This window comes from Schistocerca nitens, chromosome 2 (assembly GCF_023898315.1).
Source record: "Schistocerca nitens isolate TAMUIC-IGC-003100 chromosome 2, iqSchNite1.1, whole genome shotgun sequence".
Taxonomy (NCBI): domain Eukaryota; kingdom Metazoa; phylum Arthropoda; class Insecta; order Orthoptera; family Acrididae; genus Schistocerca; species Schistocerca nitens.
Genome location: NC_064615.1, coordinates 845159473 through 845177838, shown reverse-complemented (window position 1 = coordinate 845177838; position 18366 = coordinate 845159473). Strand labels below are relative to the sequence as shown.

The 18366-nt window shown below is 45.4% G+C and overlaps 1 protein-coding gene across 1 annotated transcript in view; it reads right to left on the bottom strand.

Moving 5' to 3' along the window:
• Nucleotides 1–18062, bottom strand: part of LOC126235385 (uncharacterized) — a 139497-nt gene extending 121435 nt beyond the window's left edge. Inside the window, exons 1-3 of the mRNA XM_049944107.1 lie at nucleotides 18051–18062; nucleotides 17020–17166; nucleotides 16426–16669 (exon numbers count right to left, since the gene is read on the bottom strand). Coding sequence (XP_049800064.1) covers nucleotides 16426–16669; nucleotides 17020–17166; nucleotides 18051–18062 — 403 coding nt within the window. The remainder of the gene's footprint in view (nucleotides 1–16425; nucleotides 16670–17019; nucleotides 17167–18050) is intronic.
• Nucleotides 18063–18366: the final 304 nt, after the last annotated feature.

The following is an 18366-nucleotide window of genomic DNA, read 5'->3' as shown; positions in this document are numbered from 1 at the left end:
GTTGCAAAACAGGCGTTGAGGAACAGTTTATTCCCGTTGCGCGAAATGAGTAAGAGTTTGAAACTGCAACGGAGTGTTGCTTCCTCGGTAGGCGGAGTGGATTCAAGGGCAGGAAAGGGAGTCGTACATGAAGTTCTGAACGACAGTTTAACTCTAGCTTTAACACTCTGAGCATACACAGACGAAACGTGCAACGTGTTTCTAAATTGTTCGTCGAATAGAGCGAGAGCTGAATGGCAGATTATTTTGATAATTGATGTGCACGTGTGCACCTCAAGCGAGGAACAAAGAGTTGCCTGCGACTTCCAATCGGACAAGGTGAAAATAAAGATTCATTTCCTAGTGCACGGTATGAACATCTAATTTTGTTCCAAAGACGATAACTGAAACACTTATGACGTTGGTGCAATAGTACGAGACAGAAGCGTCTGTGTTCCAACCTTTTGGGTAGGAAAAGGAACTACTGGTGACGTACCAGGTTCAGGCCAACTGTCAATAAGCCCAACGACTGACAAGAACGGTAACAGTTAAGCCTGCTGGCACAAACTAGAGACTATCTATGGTGTTGACGTTGGAAAAATTTAAGCTCAGTAAAAGAGAGTTTTGACGTCATTATTCGCAAACCTCTAGAGTGGTTGCAGAACAGAAATAATCAATGAAGGAAACTGCTGGCGAATTCTTCGATACGTAGATCCAACGCTATCTTTTTTGCTAATTGTTGTGACAAATCAAAACATCAGGAACTACCAGTTCGATCGCGAGTCTGTCCACTAGTTTCCCATACGACTCACAAACCCCATGATCAAGATGTTGTTAAAATCGTTTTTCTAAAGTGGTAGGATGAACCTCTTGAAATCTGTACATGAAGGTCAAACTGTCAATACCGGATTCTACGAGGCAGCCTAGAAACGGTTGCTGTCACACGTTCAAGATTTTTGTACTGAGCAGTAGTGTGCTCAGCTTCTTGGCTAAGTGGCGCCATGTTCCTCCATATATTTCCTTTCTTCCTTATTGAGAAGAATAGTGTCAGACGCAACATTTTCCAGAGACACCGAGCATCCAAAGACATGCCACAACTGTACTTCCGTCGATATATAGAATGAAACCGTCAAAACCTATGAAGGTTGCATAAAGGGTACTGCTTCTGAAGAAGATCATTTTGAGGGCAAATAATTTTGCTCGTATGTTCTGCTTTCTTTGTTTCGTGTTACTCGTGTGTCTTCACTTTCAGAACACATTTCTTACAACGGGAAACAAATTCTTGAAGATACCATATCGTGTTCATACGGTCTCATTATGGCTTTACGCCAAAGACGTATAAGAAACGAATGTCCAACTGAACTAAGTTGTAAGTAACGTTTCATCATTTGCGAACATCGCATTTAATACATCAGAACGGTATCATTACAATGTCGTATTTGTCACTCTCCAACTAAACTCTTCAGAATTCGATGCTTGTGTCAAAATTACTGAATCGGAACGGGAAATAGAAAACTAGAACTACGAATTTCAAATACGATTCTCGCAGCCACATTTAAATCTTGTATTCATTATAGCGCCTTCGATATAAGCTCCATTGGAAGTAGTACACATATTGCGACATTCATAGGTTTCGAAGATTTCGCTCTACATATCGATTAAAGTACAGCTGTCACACGTGTTTGGACGCTAGGTGTCTCTGGGAAAATGTGTGCCTCTGAGAATATCCCTCAGATGCGAAAGCAAAAGAATCGTCAGTGAATCGCACACCTGCAGTTCATTTCTTAGGAAAGCGTATAACCGGCGAACTGTTAGCAGAGGAATGTATTACTGCAGGTTAAGTAGAGTAAAGGTCGATTGTCACTTGACACAGAAAGTCAAAATATTTCACAACGTAATTCTAATGGTGGCGTTCGTGCAGACCATTAACTGAGCGGGACGTCAACGTCAAGTTTTGTCAGGAAGAGGGTTTTGACGTGGACGTTAGTGACTTCGTTCAGTAACAGAGGACATTAACCTGTTCTCGCCGCATGTCGTAGCAGTTCGTTTTGTGCTTTTGCTTCTTCTCATTAATTTTTTTATTTCCTGTGTTTTCGTGAAGCGTTGGAAAGGTTACAAGAGGACTCAGACATTTTTCCTATCAGTGCTCATCCACAAAAGAGAGATATTTGAAAGTGCAATATGATGTAGGTTTCAGAATACTTGGACAAAGAAAAAGTTTATTTTGTGCATAAATAAGAACTTAAATTTATGAAGTGGTTGTCATTAAATAGCCCTTCTTTAACAGTGAGAAAATCAGATCTGTCTAAGTAGAAAAGTAGTTTTCTGACGTTATTTGGTAATTAGAAAGAAGAAAACTCAATACGTAGGGTAAGAATGTTCAAAATATTATTGGAGGTCTCGTTGAGATCGGATGCTCAGCCGGTGACCCGCGTCTTCCTAACGATATTTCGAAGCCGTAATTAGAGGTGTTCACCAGATGTTCAGGCGAACACCTGATGAAGATGTCGAGTTACGGCGTCGAAATATCGCGTTGGGAAGACGCAGACCACCTGCAGAACGCACAATCTCAAAGAGATGACAACGAATCCCCGGAAAAGTCTTACTGGAGGCGTTTGTACGGAGAGGGGTTAACTAAAATATGGAAACACGAAAATTACTCGTACAACAAGTTACTATGCCTAACAAGGTGTAGGTAAACTGTTACCATTCAAAACCACTTCCAGTCGTTTCGGAATGGATAAATACAGGTTCTGCACGATTGTCAAGGGAATCTTATACCAGTCTTCCTGCAAAATAGTGGCAAGTTCAGATAACGCTAAAGGTGGTGGATTGTGATAACAGATCCTCCTCTCCAAAGTAGACCTTAAACGCTCAATAACGTTGAGATCCGGTGAGCGTGATGGCAGACGGAGATGCGACAGAACATCCTCATGCTCACAAGCCCAGTCCTGAGCTATGCCGGCTATATGAACAGGTGCCGAGTCTTCTTGGAACACAGCACCACCTGTGAGGAACAAACATCGTACTATGGGATGAACCTGCTCAGTCAAAATGGCCACATAATCATTGGCAGAAATGCTGAAACTTCCCCTTTCAATGTAGAGAATGACTGTGCTGGTAAACTTCTACGTTATTTGATACTGAAACAGCTGAGCAAAACTGAACGTCCTCACGCAGTTCTCTCTTTACTTATTCTGATCATCATTAAACTGACAAACAATACAGGGTGATTCAAAAAGAATACCACAACTTTAAAAATGTGTATTTAATGAAAGAAACATAATATAACCTTTTGTTATACATCATTACAAAGAGTATTTAAAAAGGTTTTTCTTCACTCAAAAACAAGTTCAGAGATGTTCAATATGGCCCGCTCCAGACACTCGAGCAATATCAACCCGATACTCCAACTCGTTCCACACTCTCTGTAGCATATCAGGCGTAACAGTTTGGATAGCTGCTGTTATTTCTCGTTTCAAATCATCAATGGTGGCTGGGAGAGGTGGCCGAAACACCATATCCTTAACATACCTCCATAAGAAAAAATCGCAGGGGGTAAGATTAGGGCTTCTTGGAGGCCAGTGATGAAATGCTCTGTCACGGGCTGACTGGCGGCCGATCCATCGCCTCGGGTAGTTGACGTTCAGGGTTCATAACTAACCTTTTTCGTAGGACTCTCCATACAGTTGAGTGTGGAATTTGCAGCTCTCTGCTAGCTCTGCGAGTCGATTTTCCTGGGCTGCGAACAAATGCTTGATGGATGCGTGCTACATTTTCATCACTCGTTCTCGGCCGTCCAGAACTTTTCCCTTTGCACAAACACCCATTCTCTGTAAACTGTTTATACCAACGTTTAATACACCACCTATCAGGAGGTTTAACACCATACTTCGTTCGAAATGCTCGCTGAACAACTGTCGTCGATTCACTTCTGCCGTACTCAATAACACAAAAAGCTTTCTGTTGAGCGGTCGCAATCTTAGCATCAACTGACGCTGACGCCTAGTCAACAGCGCCTCAAGCAAACAAATGTACAATTAAATGAAACTTTATAGCTCCCTTAATTCGCCGACAGATAGTGCTTAGCTCTGCCTTTTGTCGTTGCAGAGTTTTAAATTCCTAAAGTTGTGGTATTCTTTTTGAATCACCCTGTATTTTTAGCGCAACGCAGTTTGACTTTCAATAATCCCTACAAAAGAATGCCCTTGACTAACAGTAACCTATACCTTTCATGAATCACTTACCTCGCAAAAATCTTCGTTACTCGAACTACGGCAATGCAGCGAGCGCCAATACTGCCAGCTGAATAAAAGATTCTAACTACTGAAAGCACTAACTACTGATAGGCATAGTTAGCAAATGAAATATTTTGATGGAGAACAAATAATGTATTTACCTTAATAGCGTTCAAAAGTTATAAAATATATATAATTTTGTGACATCCAATTAAACAAATTTCCTTTTCCTGACTGACTCACGTCCAGATTGTCCGCTTAAAACTCTGGCATTTTTCTCTCCCCACATCCACCACAGCCGGCGGCTCACCTCCAACTGCCCAACGCCACGGGCTGTTCGCATCCAACTGCCCAACATTACACTTGCGAATAATCCAACAATGAGTGCAACCAGCCACAGACGGCAGACAGCGCAGTCAGCTATGTTCATACAGAGCACTACGTCGCGTTTCCAACATAAAAACCTTAACAGCCTACTTACAATTCGATCCTGCAGAGTATCCATGTGGCTTTTGGGATACCACACTATGGCAGCACAAATCGTCAACAAAACCCCTTTCGGAATTTAAGCTCGGCCATAATGTGGAAACAGTGTGAAATAGGACACTTCCGACTAAATGACTTTCTTCCATTGTGCCATACTCCAGGTTTTATGGCTTCGGCACCACGTTTTCCTGCTACGGGAATTTGCGTTACTGATGAGTGGTTTTGGAATACCAACTCGCCCTGCGGTTCCCTGCCTCTGAAGCTCCATTCATGTTGTTCCTGGTGCTGACAGAGTTCGCGAGTGCGACATTCATTTCTGCAGTTACTTTTGCTGCTAACATCCCCGTATTTTTCGTCAAAATTCTTTGCAATGACCGACCGTCGCGATTGCTCAACACAAAGTTCGTCCGCTTTGTCACTTAGCGGTGATGTTTTTCGCTTTCCCTGTACGCGGTATAAATCTTCCACTCGGTGCCTCTTGAATCACCAAACAGTTTGGCTTTCTTGGTTATGGAAGCACCCATCTTACGAGAACAAACAATGTGCCCATGGTCGAATTCACTTTGCTCCAACATAATGCACTCACAGTTACACAGAGCACTGTTCTGATAACGACTGACACGTGCAATGCATTGAAGGCACTGCAAAGGGGCCTTTCGTGGTCAAATACACCGCAACCAACAGGGTTGGCCAACATCGGCATTTATGTTCTGGCGTGCATTTCTCGCTGTGTTTCCAAATTATTGTCCAAAACCATGCATATATTTCCTATACAAGGTAGATTCGACGTTTTGAAATGTTCGGAAGACGGTTTACCTCACAGCCTATGTCGAGAACATCCGTTATGAATTCTGTATTGGCTACTAATAAATACGCTACTGGCCATTAAAATTGCTACACCAAGAAGATGACGTGCTACAGACGCGAAATTCAACCGACAGGAAGAAGACGCTGTGAAATGCAAATGATTAGCTTTCCAGAGCATTCACACAAGGTTGGCGCCGGTGGCGACACCTACAACGTGCTGACATGAGGGAAGTTTCCAATCGATTTCTGTTACAAAAACAGCAGTTGACCGGCGTTGACTGGTGAAACGTTGTTGTGATGCCTCGTGTAAGGAGGAGAAATGCGTACCATCACGTTTCCGACATTAATAAAGGTCGGATTGTAGCCTATCGCGATTGCGGTTTATCGTATGGCGACATTGCTGCTCGCGTTGCTCGAGATCCAATGACTGTCAGCAGAATATGGAATCGGTGGGTTCAGGAGGGTAATACGGAAAGCCGTGCTGGATCCCAACGGCCTCGTATCACTAGCACTAGAGATGACAGGCATCTTATCCGCATGGCTGTAACGGATCATGCAGCCACGTCTCGATCCCTGAGTCAACAGATGGAGACGTTTGCAAGACAACAACCATCTGCACGAACGTTCGACGACGTTTACAGCAGCATGGACTATCAGCTCGGAGACCATGGCTGCGGTTACCCTTGACGCTGCATCACACACAGGAGCGCCTGCGATGGTGTACTAAACGACGAACCTGGGAGCACGAATGGCAAAACGTCATTCTTTCGGATGAATCCAGGTTCTGTTTACAGCATCATGATGGTCGCATCCGTGTTTGGCGACATTGCCGTGAACGCACATTTGAAGCGTGTATTCGTCATCGCCATACTGGCGTATCACACGGCGTGATGGTATGGAGTGCCATTGGTTACACGTCTCGGTCACCTCCTCTTCGCATTGACTGCACTTTGAACAGTGGACGTTACATTTCAGATGTGTTACGACCCGTGGCTCTACCCTTCATTCGATCCCTGCGATACCCTACATTTCAGCAGGATAATGCACGACAGCATGTTGCAGGTCCTGTACGGGCCTTTCTGAATACAGAAAATGTTCGACTGCTGCCCTGCCCAGCACATTCTCCAGATCTATCACCAACTGAAAACGTCTGGTCGATGGTGGCCGAGCCACTGGCTCGTCACAATACGCCAGTCATTACTCTTGATGAACTGTGGTATCGTGTTGAAGCTGCATGGGCAGCTGTACTTGTACACCCCATCCAAGCTCTGTTTGACTCAATGCTCAGGCGTATCAAGGCCGTTATTACGGCCAGAGGTGGTTCTTCTGGGTACTGATTTCTCAGGATCTATGCACCCAAATTGCATGAAAATGTCAGTTCTAGTATAATATATTTGTCCAATGAATACCCGTTTATCATATGCATTTTTCTTGGTGTAGCAATTTTAATGGCCAGTAGTGTAGTTACTAAACTCTCATTCGGAAACCTTGTGTATGTTACGACATGTCTGTAAATTTGCCCAGCTATTTTCTCGCTCCATAAATGTTTTGGAAGAAGACGAAGATGTAGCGGCTAGCAAGCGTGTGGAAATGTATGCCGATTTTGCAGTACGTAGGTTTTGTAACTTTAGGTCTAATATTAAGTGAAGTAGGAAAAATAATAACGTAATATGAAAATCGAACAATGTGTTTGCTAAAATGCGTCTGAGAAATTTATATGAACTATCTTTTCCGGCCGGGGTGGCCGAGCGGTTCTAGGCGCTACAGTCTGGAACCGCTCGACCGCTACGGTCGCAGGTTCGAATCCTGTCTCGGGCATGGATGTGCGTGATGTCCTTAGGTTGGTTAGGTTTAAGTAGTTCTAAGATCTAGGGGACTGATGACCTCAGAAGTTAAGTCCCATAGTGCTTAGAGCCATTTGAACCATTTTTTGAACTATCTTATCCACTTAGAATGAAATCAGCGAAACCGCAATACACAGACTGGGATAAGTAATTAAAATTGGCTAACTGGGGTATATTTGACCGAAACACAGTAAGATTACAGAATCAACTTCCGAAACCCTACGTTAGTTGGCGTTGCAGTGTAATATACATCTTCAGGTTCTTTGGTGTAAAGGATCTCGACTTTCAGAGATGGTACTGCTTATTACAGGAAACATGTGTTAGAGGTGATCTGTTGATCACCTGTACTAATCGAGATAGATTGAACTTGATGAACTTAAAACCGTTCATACCGAAATAAGTAAATAAGCCGGAAATATGCCGAGAAGGACAAATAAAAACCAACATTTTCTGGCCTACAGCGACGCAAAATGAAGCTACATTTAACTGAGCCTCGTCTGTTGATACTCGGATGAAATTAGACTTTTCATCAACTTCCCCACTCTGCTCATAAAACTACAACGAAAGCGTGCAGAATAAACTGGTACGCTGTGTAGCACTGGGGGAAGACGGACAGGCAAGCAAGTTTCTTTAGCCTGCTTGTGTTGGGCACATCTTGGCTTAGATGGGAGTAAAGCAGCTCACCTGCCTAGCTAATAGGCAAACGTGGGCAGGTCAAAAGCGGAAAGTGTACACCTCTGGGAAGGGAGAGAGAGAGTAGGAACTTGCCCCCTCCTCGAATCTGGATACAGACTTTATGTTTATTACAGTATTTTTACTAATTTCTAGCAATGATCGTTTGCTAGTCTACTAAACTGCAGGTATAGAACCGTTCTCTCCATGAGCTCAGACCTTCTCAAACTCCGTTGGGCGCAACCTATAGCCACACGCTCTCGGACTAGTCTTACAGCCCAGTTAGATGGCAGCACAATAATGTGACAAACTTCAGATGATGATTGCATTGGTTTCCCCGTTAATTTCTTTTCTACCGGCCGGTACGAGGGTGATTTTGGGATATATCCCACGTTCATCTAGGCGTATACTAGCCCTAGGTTACACTTTATCTGACCAACCCAAAACAAAATATAGCTTTCGAAACACACTTTGTTCAATTACGGCTACACTAGTCAACATTAAAGAATTGAAAGCATGAAAGTAATGGAAAAAATGCATTAACGTGTTCAGATGTGAAGTTTGGTAATCAGTCAAAGTTTTGTAAATGCCATCAACGTTGACTAAGTCTTTTATAAAGTTTATTCCCTGTTTTTTCTCTTCAAGGAGTATTAGTATGGTATAATTTGTTGCTCATTTTTGTTATCTCCAGCATGACATTCTCAATTGTTCTGACTTTTTCTTCTAAAACAGATTTTTAGTTTTCAGTTTCTGCTTAATGTTACGGGGATTTTAATGAAGCTTTTGTGAATATTTTATAGCTTTATTTCATAACTCGTTGGATAAGCTGCTCCAGATCGTTGGGTTAAAAAGTGGCATCCATACTCATGTTACAACATAAGCAGATATACTTCGCATATACTACTGAAATTGTTATTGGAGCACGACACTTTATCAACACACCTAGTCAGTTACATCAAAATTTACTATTTTTGAATTTTGTCCCTTCTTGGAATAATTCCTTCGACCATTGTAGCCCGTGTATTATATCACCTAAAATACAACCAAGGGAGAACATATCCAGAGTTCTGATGCATGTATTGACGTTTTGCACTCTTGTCTTCAATAAGGGGAGTCACATAACTATGTTAAAATATCCACCCGTCCAACTCAGCACACCAAACATGTGTTACGAGCGCTCACGTGGCAACGAACAACAACGCTGACCGCGGCTGGGGATAAGTAAAATCTTACACCAAGCTCACAGAGGTCCAAAAAACTTAAAACTCAAATATATGATGAGCATATAACCTAAATTTATGGCTCTTGGTAGCTTGGACCCCATAATTCACTGTGGAATGGATTATATGAGCATTTAAAATCGAAAAGGTATGCGTATTGCATCATGCACGGAGACATATTAATATATAGTCTACAACTAAGTCAAGCAATGACGCTTTGTACTATTGGTTTCATTAAAGGGAGTTTACATGTATCACCACTACAAGCTTTCTCAAAAACTAATTAAGATATTAACACCATAGTCAATAAAATTTTTCTGTGTTTGTGACCGCATTGTCAATACTTAAACCTACCAACGTTTCGGTCACTGTTGCAAGTGTCCATCTTCAGGGTGCTTTTGTTTACTGCTGAATGAGAAAACTTAGTTTCTTATATACCTGCAGACGTGACTGTTATCTAATTCTGATAGGCTGTTCAGGATGAAGGGGAGGGATGTTAGAAGTTCTTTATTGCTGTTTTTATTATTTCTTTTCGTTGTTGGAAACCCTCGTTTTGGTTGGTATTGACTGTGACAATGGTCGCGGAAGCAGACTAAACCGGACATGCAGGTTAAAAGCAACTTCCAAGTACGGTATAGGAAGGAACTACCTTCGTGGACAGAGGAAACGTTGATGTGAAACAACATACTGGACGACCTGGAACAAGTGAAGCCGTCACAGAACGGAAACGGTTGGTTTTTCAACGTTCACCGCAAAAGTCTGTTCGGAGGGCATCGCAAGAGCTGGAAATACCTAGAGCGACCATGCACTGGGTCCTTCGGAAACGTTTACAGAGATATCCATACAAATCACAACTATTGCACGCATTAAAACCTGATGAGAAGCCACAACGAATGCAATTCGCTGTGGACATTCCTAGCCGTTCAGAGTACAACTGAAAGTTACTAAACAACGTAGCATTTTCTGACGAAGCAACACTCCACGTTTGTGATAACACAATGTTCGCACCTGTGGCACAACCAGTCCTCATACTGTGAAGTAAGTGGTAGGTGACAGCCTGCAAGGCCGTTTATGATGTTGTTTGATGGTTGACCACATTGTGGGTTGAGTTAATTTTGCTTTTTCAGGAAAAAGAAACAACTCTGAGAATCATCTTGATATCTGAGAACCACCTTGATATGCTGGAGCTTTTTGCGTTACCACAGCTGGCTAGTACAAGACATAGTCGTTTTCTAACAAGATGGTGCATCACCACATAGAGCTCAGACTGTACGAGACTTTCTAGGTGGGGTGTTTCCAGATCGCTGGATTGGCAGGGGTGATCCAATTTCCTGGCGTCCTAGGTCATCTGACTTTACACCGATGGTCTTCTTTCTGTGGTGGTATGTTAAGGATAGAGTCTGCGAAACGTTTACCATACGTCTCTATGACTTAAAGAACCGAATCGTGGCCGCCATTGTCACAGTTCATGTAGATATGTTGCGCCGAGTGCGGGTGGAGCTTGAATTCAGACTGCATTTGTGCGTGGCAAGAAAGATAGATATTGTGAAATTGATTAAATGGCGTAAAAACTTTGTGAAATAGTGCGTCTTTTCCTTGTAGTATACCTATCAAATTTCGTGCTTGTTGTTCTGTTTAAGTGCGTTAACCTCACGTTTTCGTAAGGGTAAATTCATTCAGTCTGTAGCGCAATAGTTGCTCACTGAACAGTCAGTTACACAGTTCATTAACGCATCAGCGTCCGTTGATGACACATGAGGAGGGTAGCAAGTTGCATATGCGGGATCTTGTCTGTCTTTATAATTTATTTCCTCAGTTAGTCGTGTTAGGATGGTTAGGATGTGTGGATGCCGTGTGCGGACGCAGGAGGAGCTAACCGCAGTTCGCAAACAGCGGAATGCGCTTTTGGCTATGGTCAGCCACAATCAAGCTGCTGGTTCGGGTGCAGCGGTGGCGGAGAATCTGGCACATCGCGTAGGACCCCTCATGTGTCGCTTGTTCTGCCCACGGACTCTGCTTCCGAGGCACCTCGTAATGAACCCGACGCGGTGGATCCGCTCTCGCTGCAGGGTGAGTGGCGGGTGGTAATGTGTTCGTGTCTCACCAGACGGAGGGCCAGTGTGGAAACTGATCGTCTGGACTAGTCCATTTTCCCTGTGAGTGGACACGTGGCCGGTGTTTCAGCAGGGTCCGAGCAGCCACAGGGGGAGAGGAGATTTCTAGTTATCGAGAGCTCTAACGTTAGGCGTGGCGTAGAGTCCCTTAGACACACAGCGTTCAGGAGCTCCAACATTAGGCGTGTTATAGAGTCACTTAGATAGGTAGGGTTCAGGGCTGAAAAAAAGCCATTGTACGTTCGTTAGATCTGTCTGGCGGTCTCATCCGAGATGTGGAGGTGGTCTTGTCTGCGGCTAATGAGCGTGCAGGGTGCAATCGTCTGCAAGTTGTGGCACCAACGATGCCTGTCGCATGGGCAAAGTTCAGATTGTAAATGATGGTCTGTGGAGTTAAGTGCTTTGTAAGTGGATGAAAGACAGAAAAGGCCAGGCGTGGTTTAATAACGAAATTCAGATGGTGCAAAGTAAGCAGAGGCTTTCAACTCTAGCTTCAAAACAGAACACACAAATGACAAGTAAGTTATTAGAGTTTCATACGCAGTGCTTACAACAACTACAACCGTCGTACCATAGCAAAAGATCTGGCAGAGAACCCGAGAAAATTCTGGTCCTATGTCAAATCTCTAGGCGTGTAGAATGCTTCCAATTATTCCCTTGTTGAGCCGGCCGGAGTGGCCGTGCGGTTCTTTGCGCTACAGTCTTGAACCGAGCGACCGCTACGGTCGCAGGTTCGAATCCTGCCTCGGGCATGGATGTGTGTGATGTCCTTAGGTTAGTTAGGTTTAATTAGTTCTAAGTTCTAGGCGACTGATGACCTCAGAATTTAAGTCGCATAGTGCTCAGAGCCATTTGAACCATTTTTATTCCCTTATTGACCAGTATGCTGTGACAGTTGAACGTAGCAAAACGAAATCCGAAGTTTTAAATTTCCGTTCTAGAAATCGTTAATGCGATAGAATCGTACAAACATACTGTTATTTGACAATCGGACAGACTCCAGTGTGGACGACGTAGTAATAGGCATCCCTGTCGTAGAGAAACAACTGTAAGATTTGAAAATAAGTAAGTCACCAGGTCCGGATGGAATCGCAATTCGGTTTTACAAAGAGTACTCTGCAGCGTTGGTCCCTTATCTAGCTTGCATTTGTCACGATTGTCACGAATTTCTCGCCCAGCACAAAGTTCCAAGCGACTGGGGAAAAAACGCATGTTACTCCTGTATGTAAGAAGGGTAAAAGAATGGACAGACAAATTATAGACCAATATCCTAACTTTGGTATATTGCAGAATCGTTGAACATATTCTCAGTTCGAGAATAACAAATTGTCTTGAGACTGAGAAGCTTATATCCACGAATCAGCGTGGTTTTAGAAATTATCGCAAGTGCAAAATCCAACTTGCCCTTTTCTCAGATGATACACTGCGAACTATGGATGAAGGGCAGCAGGCCGATTTCCTGTTCCTAGATTTCCAGAAACCATTTGACAGGGTGCCCCATTGCAGGCTCTTCACTAAGGTAGGAGCATATGGAATAACTTCACAGATGTGTGAGTGACTTGCAGACTTCTTAATTAATCGAACCCAGGACGTTGCCCTCGGTTCACCCGTGGTCTAGGGGTAGCGTATTTGTTTGGTAATCAAAAGGTACTATGCCCCGGGTTCAAAACCCGCCACTGATTAACTTTTGATTAATAATCAGCATTGGCGGCAGAAGACTTTCGGCATAAGAAGTCATCCTCATTCTGCCAACGGCCTTGTCAAAGGGGGCGGAGGAGCGGACAGAGGTTCAGGGCATTCTCTTGTCTTTGGGGTGGGAGACTACCCCTAAAGGCGGAAGAATCAACAATGATCAAAGGCATGAGAAAGCAGAAGGCAATGGAAACCATTGCATAAAATAACACATAATGGGTATCCACAGGACTTGTGTCCCGTAATTGGAAACGTGTCATGATGATCTCTCCATTGGCAAAAGAGTCCGGAATAGTACCCCATTAGGATCTCCGAGAAGGGACTACCAAGGAGGAGCTGACCATGAGAAAAAGACTGACTAACCAAGGAAAGGATAACGTTCTAGCTTGAACGTGACAGGGAAACTAGAAAATCTGAGAAGGGAAATACAAAGGCTCAATCTAAATATACACTCCTGGAAATTGAAATAAGAACACCGTGAATTCATTGTCCCAGGAAGGGGAAACTTTATTGACACATTCCTGGGGTCAGATACATCACATGATCACACTGACAGAACCACAGGCACATAGACACAGGCAACAAAGCATGCACAATGTCGGCACTAGTACAGTGTATATCCACCTTTCGCAGCAATGCAGGCTGCTATTCACCCATGGAGACGATCGTAGAGATGCTGGATGTAGTCCTGTGGAACGGCTTGCCATGCCATTTCCACCTGGCGCCTCAGTTGGACCAGCGTTCTTGCTGGACGTGCAGACCGCGTGAGACGACGCTTCATCCAGTCCCAAACATGCTCAATGGGGGACAGATCCGGAGATCTTGCTGGCCAGGGTAGTTGACTTACACCTTCTAGAGCACGTTGGGTGGCACGGGATACATGCGGACGTGCATTGTCCTGTTGGAACAGCAAGTTCCCTTGCCGGTCTAGGAATGGTAGAGCGATGGGTTCGATGACGGTTTGGATGTACCGTGCACTATTCAGTGTCCCCTCGACGATCACCAGTGGTGTACGGCCAGTGTAGGAGATCGCTCCCCACACCATGATGCCGGGTGTTGGCCCTGTGTGCCTCGGTCGTATGCAGTCCTGATTGTGGCGCTCACCTGCACGGCGCCAAACACGCATACGACCATCATTGGCACCAAGGCAGAAGCGACTCTCATCGCTGAAGACGACACGTCTCCATTCGTCCCTCCATTCACGCCTGTCGCGACACCACTGGGGGCGGGCTGCACGATGTTGGGGCGTGAGCGGAAGACGGCCTAACGGTGTGCGGGACCGTAGCCCAGCTTCATGGAGACGGTTGCGAATGGTCCTCGCCGATACCCCAGGAGCAACAGTGTCCCTAATTTGCTGGGAAGTGGCGGTGCGGTCCCCTACGGCACTGCGTAGGATCCTACGGTCTTGGCGTGCATCCGTGCGTCGCTGCGGTCCGGTCCCAGGTCGACGGGCACGTGCACCTTCCGCCGACCACTGGCGACAACATCGATGTACTGTGGAGACCTCACGCCCCACGTGTTGAGCAATTCGGCGGTACGTCCACCCGGCCTCCCGCATGCCCACTATACGCCCTCGCTCAAAGTCCGTCAACTGCACATACGGTTCACGTCCACGCTGTCGCGGCATGCTACCAGTGTTAAAGACTGCGATGGAGCTCCGTATGCCACGGCAAACTGGCTGACACTGACGGCGGCGGTGCACAAATGCTGCGCGGCAGCGCCATTCGACGGCCAACACCGTGGTTCCTGGTGTGTCCGCTGTGCCGTGCGTGTGATCATTGCTTGTACAGCCCTCTCGCAGTGTCCGGAGCAAGTATGGTGGGTCTGACACACCGGTGTCAATGTGTTCTTTTTTCCATTTCCAGGAGTGTAGTATGGGTGAGTGAAGTGAAATGGAAAGAAGACAAGAATTTCTGGTGATATGAGTATAGAGTAATATCAACAGCGGCTGAAAATAGAATAACATGAGTAGGGTTCGTTATTGTCCGTTACTGTAAAAGTTCAGTGATAGCGTTGTCCTTATCAGAATCGACAGCATAGCAACACCGACAACGATAGTTCTGGTGTACTTGCCGCTGTCTGAAGCTGAAGATGAAGAAATAGAGAAAGTATAGAAGGATATTGGAAGGGTAATACAGAACGTAAAAGGAGATGAAAATTTAATAGTCGTGGGGGACTGGAATGCGGTTGTAGGGGAATGAGTAGAAGAGACGGTTATAAGAGAATATGATCTTGGGACAAGGAATGAGAGGGGGGAAAGACTAATTGTTTTCCGTAATAAATTTCAGCTAGTAATAGCGAATACTCTGTTCAAGAATTACAAGCGGAGGTGGTATACATGGAAAAGCCCGGAACTTATTGGAATATTTTAGTTAGATTACATCATGGTTTGACAGAGATTCAGATATGAGATACTGGATTGTAAGGCGTAATCAGGAGCAGATATAGATTCAGATCGCAATGTAGTAGTGATGAAAAGTAGAATGAATTTAAACCGAATTAGTGAGGATCAGTAAGCAAAGAAGTGGGATACAGAAGTATTAAGAGATGACGAGATACGCTTGAAATTCTCTACTTCTATAGGTACAACAATAAGGAATAGCTCAGTAGGCAGTACATTTGAAGTGGAATGGACATCTCTAAAACGGCAATCACAGAAGCTGGATAGAAAAACACTGATACAAAGAAGATTTGTGCAAAGAAACCGTGGGTAACAGAAGAATTACTTCAGTCGCTGCTACGACTCCGTCGTTTTTACTATTGTTTAGCTGGACTCTTGTTACTTGTTGCATCATTTGCAATGGGTATTCGTACATTTGGAGAAATACAAGTTAAGTAAATCTTCTGTTTGCTGTGTTACTTGTTCACTAATCAGTTTTGTTACTGTCCAGCTTCCCTATGAAAAGTACCAGAGGCATGAAGGAACAGTCAGTATGGTAAATGAGCAGAGTGTCGTAATTAAAAGTTGCAGGGCGAGACCTAGGCTTGACTACAGAAACTGGTTCAAATGTATGCAGTATGTAGTCGCTATGCAGAGATGAAGAGGTTCGCACAGGGTGCACTAGTGTGAAGAACTGTATCATACCCGAATTCATACTAATGGCCACAACAACAAGCACGCTCTAAGACAGAGCGTGCAAATGGAATAATCTTTTCCTCAGGGGACTGGAGCAACCATTGTGGTAACCCATCGAGCTACGAGATTCGACTTTAAATGAAAGCTGAAGTTTGGCGAAGAACAGTGTCCTAGCGGCAGAGCTCCGCCATTCCCGGGCCGGCCTTCCCCACTGCCGCGCCGCGCAGCAAGGCCAGCTGTGTCTGCCGGCCGCCCGGACGCGCAGGAATGCATCGCGGCGCGGAGGTTAATGCCGACCTCTTCTCCCGCCGACCGCGATACCCATCAAGCGATTAATGAGGTCATTCTTCGCCACTGGGATCACAAAGCCGACCACAGGCGGGCGGCCCGCACTAGCGGCGGCGGCGGCGGCGGCGGCGGCAGCGTCCACTCCAAACGACGGGGACAGCCGCAGCAGCGGCTCAGAAAAAGAAACCGACAGCTCCGGCCGCCGGTAGTGGGGCAGGAGCGAAACTGAAGCCTCGCGCGCTCGCGCACGCACCTATGCATTTTTAAGAGCGTGATTTATGCCCACGTAACGAATCCGAGCGGCCCGAACTGTTTTTACAAAGTGATTCCGATCGCCGGCGCTGCTGCAGCGCCGGTAAGACGGAATATTTCATCCGGCATAAAAAGGCCATAAATTGTGACGCCGGCCGTCCGAGTGTTGTCTGCGCGGACGTACAAACAGATCGGCTCCCCTGGTGGCTGCGTGAGCGATTTATGGCGCTCGGGTCGGCGGCTGTGAGGTGCGCCAACTCTGTTCCCAGGCCGGGCCGGGTCGGGTCGGACAGGCACCGCCGGCTTTTGTTGCGCCTCGCGACGGGCCTGAAATCGGGCACCTCACCTCACCTCGCCTGGGCCGGGCGCCGACGCCGCCGCCGCCGCCACCTGCGGCGGGTTCCTAAATCTGGGGATCACGCCTGCTGCCAGCCTAATTAACCGTCTCGGCTCATTTACAAATGGAGAGAGCAGGTTTTTATACCAGATCTCGCAGTCCTACCAGGAGCAGGAAGCAAACATGGGCTAGAATTTAATGGCCTCCGTGATCGTGGTCATTACTGAATAGGATGTGGGAACGGGTGAGCCGTACCATTACTGAATAAGCAAAGCGGATGTCGTAACGAAGAGGAACTCTTATACCGGAAGCAATATACTGAGGTGACAATATACAGATGGTGATAGTATGAAAGGGTAGTGCATTGGCGGAGCTGTCATTTGTACTCAGGTGATTCATGTGGAAAAACATGGCTCTGAGCACTATGGGACTTAACTTCTGACGTCATCAGTCCTCTAGAACTTAGAAGTACTTAAACCTAACTAACCTAAGGACATCACACACATCCATGCCCGAGGCAGGATTCGAACCTGCGAACGTAGCGGTCGCGCGGTTCCAGACTGTAGCGCCTAGAACCGCTCGGCCACTACAGCCGGCTCATGTGGAAAGATTTACGACGTGATTATGACTGCACGACGGGAATTAACAGACTTTGAACGCGTAATGGTAGTTGGGCCTAGACGCATGGGACACTCCCATTTCGTAAATCGTTTGGGAATTCAGTATTTCGAGATCTACAGTGACAAGAGTGTGCCGAGAATACCACATTCCAGACATTACCTCTCGCCATGGACAAAGCAGTAGCCGACGTCCTTCACTTAACGAATGAGAGCAGCGGCGATTGAATAGAGTTTTCAGTGCCTACAGTCAAGCATCACTGAGTGTGACAACCGCAGATATAAACGAAGGTATCCGTTAATACAGTGCGAGGAAATGTGGAGATAATGGGCTACGTCAGCAGGCAACCGAAGCGAGTACCTTTCCTAACAGCATGTCATCACCTGCATCGCCTTTCCTAGGCTCGTGATCATATCGCTTGGATTACTTTTGAATACATTGTGGGAGTGAACAGTGATCCAAGTGTTACAAATATTTACTATCAAAAACAGTCTTGATCACAATTTATTTATTACGGTGACCTGTTTCGACCGCTACTGTGGTCATCTTCAGACCAATGAGTAAGGACCTCCTTCTGCTGGAGAATCACTAGAGTAGTGATTCTCCTGCAGAAGGAGATCCTTACTCATTGATCTGAAGATGACCACAGTAGCGGTCGAAACCGGTCACCGTAATAAATAAATTCTGATCAAGACTGTTTTTGATAGTAAATATCGCTTGGACCCTAGACGACTGGTCACGCG